Source organism: Cebidichthys violaceus, unplaced genomic scaffold, assembly GCF_023349555.1.
Source record: "Cebidichthys violaceus isolate CVI_PGR_0920_01 unplaced genomic scaffold, fCebVio1.0.p SCAF_6, whole genome shotgun sequence".
Lineage (NCBI taxonomy): Eukaryota > Metazoa > Chordata > Actinopteri > Perciformes > Stichaeidae > Cebidichthys > Cebidichthys violaceus.
The window spans coordinates 13,993,872-14,009,544 of NW_027176816.1; the positions used below are offsets into that span (position 1 = coordinate 13,993,872).

At 43.8% G+C, this 15,673-nt stretch overlaps 2 protein-coding genes across 2 annotated transcripts; one reads left to right on the top strand and one right to left on the bottom strand.

Annotated features, from left to right (window-relative positions):
* Positions 1–446: 446 nt before the first annotated feature.
* On the top strand, positions 447–6,357 carry trappc6b (trafficking protein particle complex subunit 6B). Its single transcript, XM_068733457.1, has 6 exons — positions 447–710; positions 797–864; positions 2,241–2,358; positions 2,521–2,604; positions 3,280–3,373; positions 3,579–6,357. Exons 1-6 carry the CDS (start codon positions 630–632, stop codon positions 3,608–3,610), a joined length of 477 nt encoding a protein of 158 aa, XP_068589558.1. The 5' UTR covers positions 447–629; the 3' UTR covers positions 3,611–6,357.
* Positions 6,358–7,047: 690 nt separating this feature from the next.
* Positions 7,048–14,889, bottom strand: LOC137889450 (guanylin-like). The gene is made up of 3 exons (XM_068733316.1): positions 14,776–14,889; positions 7,972–8,125; positions 7,048–7,302 (listed from the first exon to the last, which is right to left on the bottom strand). Exons 1-3 carry the CDS (start codon positions 14,845–14,847, stop codon positions 7,238–7,240), a joined length of 291 nt encoding a protein of 96 aa, XP_068589417.1. The 5' UTR covers positions 14,848–14,889; the 3' UTR covers positions 7,048–7,237.
* Positions 14,890–15,673: the final 784 nt, after the last annotated feature.

Sequence of the window (15,673 nt, forward strand, 5' to 3'; positions counted from 1 at the left end):
AACAAAACAAACAAAACATGAACAAACAGGTGGATATACATATATGCATAAATTCAGAACTATTTTCAGCGGCGGATTAATCCACATTATGCACTGGTATGCGTGGCAGCAGGACGGTGTATGTGGGACTCAAAATAAGCTCTGTGTATGCATGGTAATGAAGGAACATGTGTGACTTTCTGATAGTTTTCTGGACCTGCGTGTTCAACATAACATATCTATTCTGTCTTTGCATTCTTCTTTTTTACATTACAAGTATTATCGCCAGACAAAAAAACAACAGATTATTGTTAAAAAGTTTAACAAAAGCTAAATTAACTTTCTTTGTTATTGCTATTTCCAGAACATGTCTGTTTATTTTGATCACGCAGTTTCACCTCCAAGCCGGCTGGTGGCGGTAGTGGTGCAGAATATATATAGAATTTATTTATAGCTTTGCCCCTCACCGGCGGGTGAACGAGCTCAACAAGGAAGCAGCAGAACGCGTTTGTTTAGTGTTGGAGTGTAACGTTATTTAATAAAGGTCCTGTATACAGGTCTCTCTGTGGGTGTCATGATGTCGGTCCCAGTGTGAGTGACCCGGTGAACCAGCTGCTAACAGACCGAACCACAGCGTGTAGGGAACAACAATGGCAGACGAAGCTCCTTTCCAGTTTTTACACAACGAAGTCATTCAGTACATTTACAAGTCAGCTGAGAACGCAGAGACGGTAAGAGTGTCAGTAAGCTGCACTTTTCTCCGGACAGTCAGTAGTCGTCACCTGTGTTATTCATCACTTCTCTGTCCTTCGCTCAGGAGAATGGACGAAATATCGCCAAGCTGGAGAATATGGGCTTCAGAGTGGGCCATGGTCTGATAGAGAGGTAACCCTTCACTGACGATGTGTCTGCAGTCTGGACAGTGTTCTGGCTGCATTCAATGCTAAATAAGTGTTTGAGTCACTGGCTCATTATGGATTCAATATTAATCCCTTGGACCTCCTTAGACTCTCTGAAAGGTGACCAAGAGCTTCATTGTTTCATATATTCTGATGGATTCTATTTACTTAATTTTCATCTTGTAAATGGAACAATATGAGCGGTTAACCAGTTTTTTTATATATTTGTTATACATTACAGGCACGAGGCAACACAAATGAAACTTAATTATTACAATAATAATACTTTAAAAGGTGTCAAGAAATCTGATATGCAGAGGCAAACCAACACTACCATATTTGTATGTGCATTAGTATTGCATCAAAATAAGCTGTATGGAAACATAGTTTGATTTAAAAAAAAAAAACACCATGGACATATGAAGTGAACTGGATCCAGTGTCATTCATTCCTGTAAAGGACTCCTATCTTTTTGGGTCCTATGGCATCCTGTGACACACCTAGATGTTGTAATTCAACCAGTTTCCACCACTTCCTGGTTAATCATTTATTCTGTCTTAGTCTCTGCATTACACATGGCCAATACTAGCATGAAAAGACATGAAAGAGCAATTCCTGAAGGCCTCTCTCTATTTCCTCTCATAGATGGTTTGATGGCCAAGCCGACTTGTTTTGTTTCCAGTTCATAACCTCTACTTCTTCTGTTTGCTGGCAGATTACAGCCATGCTTACAGAGGAGTCTAACATAACTTCAGACCAAACTACGCTGTAACTGGGTTTATCTGATGGAAATGCACTTCTTTTTTAGATATTTTAAAAGGTTTGCTTAAATTGCTTAAGATTTGCTTGACAATTGAAAGGAAACATGACTACTGAATGTATCTACTACCAAGTAGTGTGAGTGTGAGTGTGAGTATGTGTATATATCAAAGCCTGATATATGTTCTTCCTCTGGGCCATAGAGCTCCAGTGTTGTCCCAAAACTATAAAAACACATGAAGGAGCCACACTGTTGCACTGACATGTTCCTTCATTACCATGAACACACACTATAGATTATTTTTGACTCAGTCCCACACACACACACACACACCGTCCTGCTGCCACATAAACTCACTAGAGGAACAACTGTGGAGAACAGTCCCCAAATACATGTGTCATTTCCTGTTGTTTGAGTTCTGCTTGACTTAAACTGCAGTGACCAGCTGTTTCACAAAAGACTGAATGACACTGCATACAGTATATAGCCACTGACAAAGCTGAGAAGTGGGACTAACACATTGGGTCTCTTGTAAAAAAAACAATGGTATGAACAGTGTCAAGCCTCTGGACTTCATGTGAACAGCTTTTCCTTTTCTCCAGACTTACAAAAGACACAGCACGGTTCAAAGATGAGCTGGACATCATGAAGTTTGTCTGCAAAGACTTCTGGACCTGCGTGTTCAAGAAGCAAATCGACAACCTTCGAACCAATCACCAGGCAAGCTCTCTGTAGTTACTCTCATTCATACAGTAGGTTATCTTTAACATAACATGAGCCAGCCCGACAAACTGACATCATTCATTTTGTTTCAAACATACATAATACACAAATAAATATCAGTGTTATTCACCAGCTGTACTGCTGAATGCTGTGTTTTAGGGCATCTATGTTCTCCAGGACAACAAGTTCCGATTACTGAGTCAGCTGTCAGCTGGGAAGCAGTACCTGGAACACGCCCCAAAGGTGCTCTGCCTCCATTTCAGACAATTGTACTTTATTATGACTTTCTGCAGTTTCCCGTTTGTGAGGCAGCTGATCCCAGACCAGCAGGACTTCACTCTGCTCTAGAGTCCCATTAAGATAACTTTTAAATTAGCAACATTGCAGAGTGTAGATAAGCTGTAAGCAAATAGCCTGCAGGTTACTCATGTTCACTTTGTTACCTTCAGGTGCAGGGTCGTCCTGGTCACAATCCAAATCTTTTAATATTGAGCATCTGCTGTCAAATCACGCTTCATCTTTTTTAGATTTTAGTTTCATTAACAGGTTCACAGTACACAGCTAGAGTTTTATGTGTATGAGTAGTTCTCTAAGAACATAAAGCCTTTGTCACAGCTCACCTTTGGTGTTTCTCGTAATGCTGTGTATTGGGTAATGTAGATAACCGGACAGGATTTAGACAACCTCCTTCAGCATGATGCAGTTTAAACCTTAACCTCCTTTACGCGTACACACACTGCTGTATTTCTTTAGTTCATTCATGGCTGTCCATTTTCAGTGTTTTAGCAGATCACTGTACCCACAGCAAACACACATTAACCAGGATTTATATAGCTGATGATGTACGTCAGACATGCCTCTATGTGATGCCAGGACATCCCTACTCCTCTTGTAACACAGATGTGTGTCTCTCTGCAGTATCTGGCTTTCACCTGTGGTCTGGTGAGAGGAGCTCTGTCCAACCTGGGAGTGAAGAGTATTGTGACTGCTGAGGTGTCCATCATGCCTGCCTGTAAGACACACATCACTTGTCCATCATCCAATCAGAGAAAAGAAAAATCTTAACTTTTGCCTTTTTTCCAAGAGCTGGGTGTGAATGATTAGAGTATGAATTTGAAACATATTTAAGCAGAAGGAAATAGTTTTTACTACTGAATAAGAATGAAGTGTGGACTAACACACGCTTTCTTCTGTCTCTGTTCTTTATATCTCTGCAGGTAAATTCCAGATCATGATCCAGAAAATGTGATGAGGCCACATTCACTCTGCACTCTACTGCTGTCATACATCCTTGAGTTGCCGCCATTAAAGGGAAATGCCGCCCATCTTCATCAGTAAAATAAACGTCACTCTGCACTTTAGTTTGTCTACACTTCCAACGTCCAGAGCCTCATGTTCTCAAAAATATCTTTAGAGAAAGAGTGTTTCCTGCTGACATGCTGTCATTGATATCAGAAGTGGTCAAACACTGTCAATGCCATGACAATTATTTCTGAGAATTAATTTATGTTAAAAAGAAGTCTATGGGCTCTATCTTTTACCAGAGCAACTGTCATTGGTAGTTTCAGGCCAACGCAGTTGTCATTTTTATGCCCACATTGACTAAGTAGCAAATGTACCATGATGTTGTTGGTCTTAAAATGAGCTGTGGACAGGAGCATTTTTGACGCGTTGCTATCTTGAGGCAGCAGACAGGGATTGCCCCATTGACCAACAAAAACCTGGTTTTAAGTCAATGGTGCATTATTCAGATTGTGAGAGGTGGGGTCAAACACTTTATTTCCTGCATTCTGGTGAATTGTTAATGCACCAATTTATGGTGGAAATGTTTATTTTTATGTTAAGATAAACCGCTCCCCCCACACTTCTAACAAAACGTGTCACGATGAGTCCATGATTTCTGTTTGTAAGCATGCACCTCACCCCTCTGTGTCCTCAGCGCCTCCTCACCCCTCTGTTTCCCGTGTGTGTGTGTGTGTGTGTGTGTGTGTGTGTGTGTGTGTGTGTGTGTGTGTGTGTGTGTGTGTGTGTGTGTGTGTGTGTGTGTGTGGACGTAGGCTGCTTCAAAGTACGCTCTCCCCCTAACCTGTGGCCGTTTTGAGGCTGATGTCTCTTGCATTACGCATCGCTTCTCCTGCAGTATTACTATTACTTTCTTATCTACTATTACTAGTATTACTATTACTTTCACTCTGGTGGCACAAAGCTAACAGCAGTTTGAATTCATACACAGTAAACTGTTGATCCATTTTAAAATATGATATAAATGTATTAAATAATCAGTTTGTTTGGATATACCATTTCAAAAAAAGATATATGTGTATGGTCCCAGCCCTACTAGTTAGCTCTAGTTGGAGCTGTAGAGCTTCTCAGAAACCAATTTTATGTTTAAGCAGTTCAAAGAGAAATAACAATAGTTAAACAAAAATAACATTATATAGACCAAAAATAATAAATAACACACAAGTCCATGTCTCTTGTGTGTTATTTATTATTTTTGGTCTATATAATGTTATTTTATATAGACCAAAAATGTTAATAAAGTCAATGTCTCTACAATTCAACTTCAAACAAAGCAACTTGGAGTTGAAGTGTGGCGACAGTGAAAGGCAGACAGAGTTCCCTTCAAGAATATTATCCTCAGACATGCCAACCTGTGATTTCATAAACAGATTACATGAATGAATAAAGACACAGTGCTCCACACATAGTGAGGACACTTACTGTCCAATACTGGTCAGCAATCCTGTTGAAGCATGGAAATATCCAAAGTGTTTGTACAATATGTAGATGGATTTTTTTTTCTCCCTTTTTTAAGTTGCTTGTTTTCAGGTGGAATCAGTTGCAATAAATACCTCTCTGTCTATGTTCCAGCTTACATGATTCATTCTCTGGGTAAAACCCCAGAAGCCCAGTTATAAACTCTTCTGGCAAACAGATCTCAGAAACTACAGAGCATTCATAAAGTATTCAGACCCCTTCACATTTTTACATTTGGTTATGTTGCAGCCTGATGTTAAAATAATTCAAATGAATTCATCTATCTACACTATACCTCATGACAAAGCCAAAACTACATTTCAGAATTGTTTATGAGATGAATACTCTGAGGGCACTGTATATACATTTCATGCAATACACTTTATCAGAATTCTCAAGCTACTCAAATTCAAGTATTTGCTCAGACAACTTTAATTTCTAGATTTTGACCTACTGAGACTGTGTTGGTTATCTCAGCGCTCTCATCATCCTCATTCCCAGCAGGAGAAGGCAGCTGACACACTGTTACCTGCACACCATCTGACAGCAGACAGTTACAGTACAGGATGTCAGCTGTCTGCTGCTACTGGAAACCAGGCTGGAAGTATCTCTTAACTAGCTGAGTTGGAATAATAAAAATAATTTTAAGATGGAAGTATTCAATCACAAATCACGAAGCACTGTGGCTCTAAAAGCAGTTCCTCAGTTTGAGAAGCTAGAGGCAGACCAGAGGACTCCTGAGTCATGTGTCTCTTGTAGAGGGGACTGTGGTCTGTGGGTTTGTCCCGAAGAATGACACCTTGTTAATATAAACTATATGCATTAATGCAGCTTTAATTAGTGCAGCATTTGCAGTAAGTATGAAATGACAATGCACTCAGACCCGTCGCTGGAATGCAGACTGGCCAATCCTAGCGTAGCATCGGCCAGCACTGACCAGGGCCTGACAACTATTCGTCTCTGCTCAATAAACTCTCTTCAGTGGTTTCAGATGTTCTTCATTTTCAGGCTGGTTTAGTGGATTTGGTGCAAATCATGGTGAAACTTGTAATAGGGATTCGCTACCAGGAGAGGTAGAACATGATATTGGCTAACATTAGCGGAGTACGTTAGCACGTCACTAACTAATCTTAGCATGTCTATGCTATGCTAGCTACTGAAGGTATACTGAATGTCTACACATGCTTCTTGTGCTTTTTAATGATTGTAAATGTGAATAAAGACCTACCAGCTTTACAGGAACAGTGCTGTTCCTTCTTTCATTGTCTCACTAGGTGATGTGGTTATTACTTGGTGGTTCGCTTTTACTCTGTGATCCGTAGCTGTAGCCTCTAACCTTTTCTTTTCAACCCGTTTTCACTGCTGAATTAGTTTAACATCCTGATAGGTTCTTCAAATACTTATTGTAAACCTGTCTGCTTCTCTCTGAAATTACTTTTTTTGTTTTACCAAAAATCTGATTATATTTCATCAGGGAGTGCCTGTTGGTGACAGTGTGGGCTCCATGGTAACGTGGCTCTTACAGCTCTGGTAGCACTTACAGCTCTGGGGGACAAGACTTAGCAAAGGGTAAATTAGTAATCATCTGACTTATCAGCCCCTTCACTTGATAACATTATTGAATGGATACACCTGCCGTCTCTCTCTGTTGGGGCTGTTACATTAGCAGTTATTTGCTCACTTTTCTGCACTGGACCTCTGTGATAATGACGCAACTGCAACACTCTTAAGTCAAGGTTACCGAGTTAGGAATTCAATCCACGTCAAGTGTGTTTGTTTTAGCACTCAGCCTTAACACATCCTAATCTGCTTTGAAACCGACAGGAAGTTTCTAAAGAAATCAAGAAAAATATACCTTTTTATGAATTCAAATATTTTATTGAGATTTCAAACAAATCCTTTTTTGAAAGATGTACAAAACTTTGACAACATGTATTCTGCTCTGTTGAGACACCTTCAGCTAATGACTAAACAAACTTTAGAAGATAGATCAGAAGAAACACATAATCAATAATCACAAACAAAAAGATGTCAATGATTTTTACATTTGATTTTGAATACTGTCAAAATCAGAAATCATTCTGTGACAGATGACATCACAATGCAGGTTTCCCTTTCAACATCCAGTGCAGGCAACAGATTCACAGATCTCACAGGCGTAAGAGTGGGAAGCCACAAGTGCTGAAAAAGGAAAAAAAACCATCACCAAAAATATTCCAAGTCATTTGCTGGAGACCAGAAATGTCCACCGAAATATCATGGAAATCTGGCCAGTATTGTTGAGATACTTCACTGTGGACCAAAGTGTTGCATAGACTGAACGAGGAACATCACCATCCCTAAGACCTCTGTATCAAACAACATGGGGCCACTTAAAACTGCTATTAACACATGAGATGTGGTCCGAGAACACGTCATACAAACTAGTTTGTTTGAAGCTTTGAAGCCTTTGGGCCTCTGCTACCAGTTGGACAACAACACCTCAACCTGAATCCGTAGCAGATAAACTCAGAACGTTGTTTAAATCTGGGAACACATTACTGACCAGACAGGTTGGAAACAAAGTTAGTCAAAGTTATTTTGGAAAAAAAAGGATTAGTGAAGGATTATTATCAGCTCTCAGGTGTGCTCACTTTCAGTTTGCCCTCCAAATCAAGTGGTTAAAGTCAGTAGTTTCCAATCCGTTTGATTTGTGACCCTGTAAAATACAAGTGTTTAGTTATGACCCAGTGTGGATGTGAGTTGCGATGAGCTAGTGTATTTACTCATTTGCGTAGTTGAATAAATACACTAGCTTTCCATCACTGGAAACCCGACCATCACAGAACTGTGTTTAAAAATGGACTTTACCCAGTCTGGCCAGAGATGCTCTAGCATTTGTCGTCAAACACAGAGGTCTGAAGTCTTGGGACAGAGCGGGGTGAGAACACACAGCTGCTGCTTTGGCCTCCACCAGCTGGAGCTCCTTTTCTGCTGCTGCATCATCTCCAGTTATCAGAGCACCCTGTCACAAAGGGAGCTCTTGATGAGGACTCTGACGCAGAGTAGAGGTTCAGCTGACGATCTTTTATTTCCAACAAAAATGCACAGGGAAATCCCTGGAAACAAAAACCTCTCTTAGCGAGGAAAGAAGAAAATAACAAAGTAGAACTAAAAATGCTCTGATTTAACTCAAGGAGCTGCAAAGTCAAAACGGCAAAAGCCAAACCAAAAATCACTTCTCGAGGAAGGTATTAAACTACAAATAAAAATGCTGTGATTTAACTCGAAGAGCTGAATGGTCGAAAAGGCAAAATGAAAAACAAAATCTCTCTTACCGAGGAAACAAGAACGGGACAGACAAAACTATGACTTGGACTGATAATAGCATAAGGCGGATGTGCAAGACGAAAGGACATGACACACTGGCACAGGACAAGGGGAGACGCAGACTATAAGTACACATGAGGGAAGTGGGGGAACAGGTGGACACAATCAGGAATCAGGGAAGACAATCAGACTGGTGACACATGAGGAAGGGCAAGGAACCTGAAACGAGAGGAGTTAATTTCCAAAATAAAACAGGAAGTCACAAAACAAACGTGGAGACAGGACAAAAACCCAGCTTGACATACAGGTGTGACATTACCCCCCCCTTAAGGCCGAATACCAGACGGCCTTGGAATGTCCGGGTGATCTCTATAAAAGTCCCGAATGAGATCCGGGTCGACTATGAGGCTAGGAGAGACCCATTGTCGTTCCTCTGGGCCGTATCCCTCCCAGTCCACGAGGAACTGCCTGCCCCGGCCCCGCTTACGTACTGCCAACAATTTCTTCACTGTGTGATTCCACTTGTAAGGGTAGTTCCTTGGCCGCGAGCCATACTTGCTGGCCGGGCTGATATACAGGTGCCGGTCTCCTCCTGCAGTCTGCTGCTCTTTTTACTCTGTCCCCCTGTTGGATTAGTGTCTGTCGTGCTGCTGCCCAGATGCGGCGGCAGCAGCGACGGACTAAGGCATGGGCGGAGGGCACAGACACCTCTGGTTCGGACTCGGGAAAAACAGGAGGTTGGTAACCAAACACACAATGGAAGGGAGACATACCAGTGGCGGAGGTGGGAAGGGAGTTATGGGCGTACTCTACCCATGTCAGGTGTTGGCTCCAGGACGCAGGATTCTGGGCCACCAGGCACCGAAGGCCGGTTTCCAGCTGTTGATTGAGGCGCTCCGTCTGGCTGTTAGCCTCGGGATGGTACCCAGATGTGAGGCTAGCGGTGGCTCCGATGAGCTTACAGAACTCCTTCCAGAACCGTGAGACAAATTGGGGCCCCCGAGCCGACACAATGTCTTGGGGGAATCCGTGGATCCTAAACACATTGTTCATCATAATATCGACCGTCTCTTTAGCTGACGGCAACTTGGGCAAGGCTAGAAAATGTGCCATTTTAGAGAATCTGTCCACCACGGTCAAAACCGTGGTGTTACCTTTGGAGATCGGGAGCCCCGTGACAAAGTCCATAGAGATTTCTGCCCACGGCCGGGACGGAATGGGCAGCGGCTGCAGCAAGCCTGCACGGGTTCTGGAGGAGTTCTTGTTCCTAGCGCAGACGGAACATGTCTCAACGTACTCCCGGACCTCCGGCTCCATGGGCAGCCACCAGAACCTCTGCGTGATGGCGAACATGGTCCGACGTACGCCCGGATGGCAGGTGAGCAAAGACGAGTGAGCCCAGTGGATCACCTGTGGGCGCAGATTAACGGGGACAAACAGACGATTATCTGGGAACCCACGAGGTGGAGGGGTCTCACCGTTAGCCTGCTTCACCTCGGTTTCTATAGGCCAGGTAACCGCTCCAACCACACAGTTAAGTGGAAGGATGGGCTCAGGTTCCATGGCCACAGGCTCAGGGCTGAAAAGACGGGACAGGGCATCAGGCTTGGTATTCTTTGACCCCGGTCTGTAGGATAGGGAAAAATCAAAACGGTTAAAAAAAAAAACAAAGACCAGCGGGCTTGACGGGAATTTAAACGTTTAGCTTTCTTAATATACTGCAGGTTCTTGTGGTCTGTCCAAACCAGAAACGGGTGCTGTGCACCCTCAAGCCAGTGCCGCCACTCCTCCAGCGCCACCTTCACCGCCAGCAGCTCACGATCTGCCGTCAGCCGTCGAGATAAGAAGGCACAGGGGTGAAGCTTGTTATCCAACACTGCTCGCTGGGAGAGAATGGCCCCGATCCCGTCATTAGAGGCGTCCACCTCCACCACGAACTGGCGAGCGGGATCAGGGAGCGTGAGGATGGATGCTGTGGTGAACCGCCGCTTAAGCTCTCGGAAGGCTGCGTCCGCGGACCAGTGAAAAGGTACCTGCGGAGAAGTGAGAGCATGGAGTGGAGCTGCTGTCGCGCTGAAGCCTCTGATAAACCGCCTGTAAAAGTTGGCAAAACCGAGGAATTGCTGCACTTTTTTGCGGCTATCAGGTGTTGGCCATTCGGCTACAGCGCTTACTTTAGCCGGGTCCATGTGAACCCTTCCAGGGGCTACGATAAAGCCCAGGAAGGAGACAGTATTGGCATGAAATTCACTCTTTTCTGCTTTAACGTATAACCCGTTGTCTAGGAGACGTTGCAAGACGAGTTCAACATGATTTTTATGAGTGTCTAGCTCGGGGGAATAAGTCAGAATGTCATCAATATAAACATGTACAAAATGATCTAAGAATTCTCTCAACACGTCGTTTATCATCGTCTGAAAAACTGCTGGGGCGTTGGTGAGACCAAAAGGCATGACCAGATATTCATAATGTCCGGATGGCGTGTTGAATCCTGTCTTCCACTCATCCCCTTCCCTAATGCGAACCAGATGATAAGCGTTGCGCAAGTCCAGTTTGGTGAAAATCTGTGCCTGTTGAAGCTGGTCGAATACTGTAGTCATGAGGGGAAGGGGATATCTGTTCTTAACTGTGATTTCGTTAAGTGGGCTATAGTCAATGCAGGGGCGAAGAATTCCATCCTTTTTTCCCACAAAGAAGAAACCAGCCCCTGCTGGGGATGAGGAAGGTCGGATCAAACCTGCTCTCAGAGACGACTCAATATAGTCTTTAATGGCCTGCCTCTCAGGCCCAGAAACCGAATAAAGAGGGCCCTTCGGGATGGTGGAGCCGGGCAGGAGATCAATGGCGCAGTCAAATGCGCGATGAGGCGGTAGGGCTGTGGCTTTGCTTTTACTAAAAACCTCTGCGAGATGATGGTAGCAGCTTGGAACCTTGGTCAGATCAGTGGTCTCCGAGTCTGTGATAGAGTGAGTAAAAACACTGTTAAGAGTAGGGTTCTTCTCTTGGGGCTGTGATTCCCGTCATTGGTTCCTACAACTCTCCCCCCACGCCAGAATGTCCCCGGTGAGCCAATCTATGCGTGGGTTGTGGCGAATTAGCCACGGAAACCCGAGGATGAGATGGTGCAGAGGTGAGTATATAAGGTACAGCCTTATGCGCTCCCAATGATCGGCGATGCGAAGATCTACTGGTTCGGTAACATGTGTTATAGTGAACAATGCGCTTCCATTGAGCGTGCTCGCCTTAACAGGCTTACTCAGTGGGTTAACCCGAAGCCCCAGTCTCCACGCTAAACCCCAGTCGATTAGACTCTCATCTGCCCCTGAGTCAATCAGGGCTCCCAGCTCGAGGTCTTTATTGTGGCGTTTAATCTTCACTGTGGTTAATCGTCGTGGGGTGAGAGTAACTGCTGTGACATGACTCACCAACAGGTTGGCCTTCACGGGGCAAGCGGTGATGAGGTGGCCATGTTCGCCACAGTAAAAGCACCTGCCCTCCTGATAGCGCCGCTGCCGCTCCTCCTGAGAGAGCCGGGCCCTTCCCATCTGCATGGGCTCCTCTTCTCCTCTGGCGGGAGGTCGTGAACGTTGCTCAGGAGAGGTCCGACGTGATGCGGCGTGCCAGAGAGCCGCTGAAGAACCAGGTGCCGTGGCTGTCGACCTGGACCTGCGCTGCCGCCTCCGTTCCCGCAGCCGGTTGTCTGTGCGGATGGCGATGAGGGAATCGAGGTCCAGAGGGAGGTCCAATGGGACCAAAAGGTCCTGGATCAGATCTGAAAGTCCTTTCAGAAAAACATCGTATAGGGCCGTGGTGTTCCACCCGCTCTCCGTCGCCAGGGTGCGAAAGCGAATGGCGTAATCACAAACAGGCTCTCCTCCCTGTTTTATCCGGCTGAGCTACGGAGCCCTTTCTCGGTCTGTCGCCACAGGGTCAAAGACGAGTTTGAGAGCGTCGGCAAACCTCTTAGGCGGAGCACAGAGAAGCACGCCTTGGCCCTTCCCGTGAGATGAGACATCATGAAGGCGACCTTGGATCTTTCTGCGTGAAAGTGAAGAGGAGAGTGCTCAAAGTGCATTTCGCATTCAATAATGAATGACCTACTTTGTCCGATGGTCCCAGAGTATTGTTCCGGGGGTGTCAGCCTGGTGCATGCGTCTGCATGTGTGGCTACGGGGGAGGGCTCAGAAGGCTTGGGAGGTTGCTCGGGAGCAGCGGCTGGGTTTGTGGAGAGGAGGGTGAGGATCTGTTCCACCTGGGTGCTGAGAAGTCCCACCTGCGTGGTTATGGTGGCCTTAAACCCCTCCTGGCTTTGAGCTAGTCCCCTGACTCCTCGATCGAGGCCAGCCACCAGATCCTCATGCTGCGCCAGCCTTGAGGCTTGAGTGCGCAGCGCCGCAGTCAGCTGGTCCTTCTCTGCAGAGTCCATTCTGGCCAGTGTGTACTGTCACAAAGGGAGCTTTTGATGAGGACTCGGACGCAGAGTAGAGGTTCAGCTGACGATCTTTTATTTCCAACAAAAATGCACAGGGAAATCCCTGGAAACAAAAACCTCTCTTAGCGAGGAAAGAAGAAAATAACAAAGTAGAACTAAAAATGCTCTGATTTAACTCAAGGAGCCGCAAAGTCAAAACGGCAAAAGCCAAACCAAAAATCACTTCTCGAGGAAGGTATTAAACTACAAATAAAAATGCTCCGATTTAACTCGAAGAGCTGAATGGTCGAAAAGGCAAAATGCAAAACAAAATCTCTCTTACCGAGGAAACAAGAAACAAGACAGACAAAACTATGACTGATAATAGCATAAGGCGGGTGTGCAAGACGAAAGGACATGACACACTGGCACAGGACAAGGGGAGACGCAGACTATAAGTACACATGAGGGAAGTGGGGGAACAGGTGGACACAATCAGGAATCAGGGAAGACAATCAGACTGGTGACACATGAGGAAGGGCAAGGAACCTGAAACGAGAGGAGAGTTAATTTCCAAAATAAAACAGGAAGTCACAAAACAAACATGGAGACAGGACAAAAACCCAGCTTGACATACAGGTGTGACACCCCCAGTGCCTTCACTGACTCCAGGGAGAAGTGAAAGTCTCCCTCCTATATGGAATGACATGTGTTAGCTCTGAGCCCATGTCCAGCGAGGCTGGAAATACCACAGGACACTTACTTGTGTTACAGTCACTTTCACTTATTGACTTGTGACTTACTAACCTGCATACTTTGCATATTATGAGGTTTTTATTGATATGTACCACCCTTGTCCCAGGCTTTACGTTTTATGTAGTGGCTTTAATAATGAAACAAATAATAATACATGAACATTATGTAATTTCCACACTTTGTGTGAACCCATCAGTAATGCACTGAATGTTAATAAGTTGTATTTTGTTCCAGAAGGTGGGGGGATACATTAGTGTAATGCTGGAGGGATTTTCTCAACCTGGCAACCCACCTGTTGATGGTGAAGTCTAAAGCAGTATCAAATGATTTACTAACATCAAATATTAATAATTATTGACACTTTATAAAGTGTAACTTGTAATGCCCCTAAGGGGTCATGAGCAAAAACCTTTTTTCTGGTGCAAATAGGAAACTATCTGGGTTCAGGTGTACATCAGGATCCAGAAATGATCTGATGCCTCAAAAATAACCTGGTACTCACTAATTTTACTTATGTTTCTTTGAGGGCTGCACCGTGCCATATTAGAAAGTGGTACCATTTCGTTTGTCATTTTTTCCACAGTTCAAAGGGAGGCCTCGGCTGTGCAGAGGTGAGAAAAGAGCCACGGTTTGAACTTCTCTCCCAGCTCAATTTTTGTATTTACTTTTCATGTGTACAACCGAGTGCAACACCGTGAATGTCTTCCAGGAGCAACTGTCTGAAAATGTGCTCCAAAGCACTTTAATTAGCATGTGTTGTACAACACGTGCTATAAACTAGTTATAGACCAGTATACCCCGGCCCTTAGTCTTTTACATGAGATAAGAACAATACATTACTTCCAACATACAGGTGGAACATAACAAACTACCACAAAAGTATTACAGTAAATGTGGAGGCCTCATTTGAGAAGCTCCCTCAAAATAATTTGTGATGAGAGAGCTCATCAGAGTCAATGCCAGAGAAAGCCAAGCCAACAGCTCATATATAACTTGCAAAAATTCTACAATAATATTAGAACGAGAATATATAATCAAACAGCCACACAAAAAGGACCAGATTACATAAAGACTTTCAAATAAGAATTGAAAAAGAATTGCAAAAACAAAATCACAAGAAAACCTAAACAGGAGGTTTGGTTGAATGCTGGAGCGTTCCAGGTTTCAGGTGTTCTTACCGTGACAGTCACAGCGCTGGAGGACTTGCACAGAACTATGAGGAGGACTAACACACAGATGGTGGTCTTCATCTTGCTGCCTGTGATGTATAACAAACTTCTTCTTTTTCCTCTGTGAGCGTCTCTCAGCACTGCTCTGTACACAGCATTGCTTCAGTGTATTTATGGAGGGTTTGACTCAGATCGTGGGCGAGGCCTGAAGGGTAGTTAATGATAAACAACACATACTGTTTATAATGCCATAAAAGCTGCACTGTTGTCCCATGCTGTGGAAAATGAGAAGAGAAATGATGGGTATTCATTGCTTTATATTCATTTAACTGATTACCATGTGTACAGCACTCTGCAATGTACACATGATAAAGTGGCCTCAGATAACTAACAGCCAACATGTAGTTACATAAGGTTAGGCCTCTTTTACTCTACATGGGATTCTAAGCACAGATGTCCGCACTAGCCTTAGTCTAGTTTAGAACAGCATATATACTATGGGAATGGTCAGGGGTCATCAACTACATTTGTCCAAGGGCACAATTCTTCTTATTATTATGTTATTATAAGACCATTATTGTGTATGTATAAAAAAGAATAAGAGCATGTAAATTAATACATAAATGAAACAAAATGTTAAAAAAGAGCAATTGAAAAATAGATAAATAAAAACCAAATGTGAAATGAGAGCTATGAGTTATTTTCTGTGTTTATTTTTGCGTTGTATTTTCTTACCCATATCTTTGGAATAGCACATTCGCTGAGGAAACTCAAACGCATCTTAAATTTAGCTCAGCAAAAGCTATTGAGAAGCGAAAGTCTGGCTTGAGATTTTTTTTTATTGTGTCACATATTAGACATTTACTTTTGTCAGGTGAAGTTACAACTTCATCAGATTTGTCCCTTA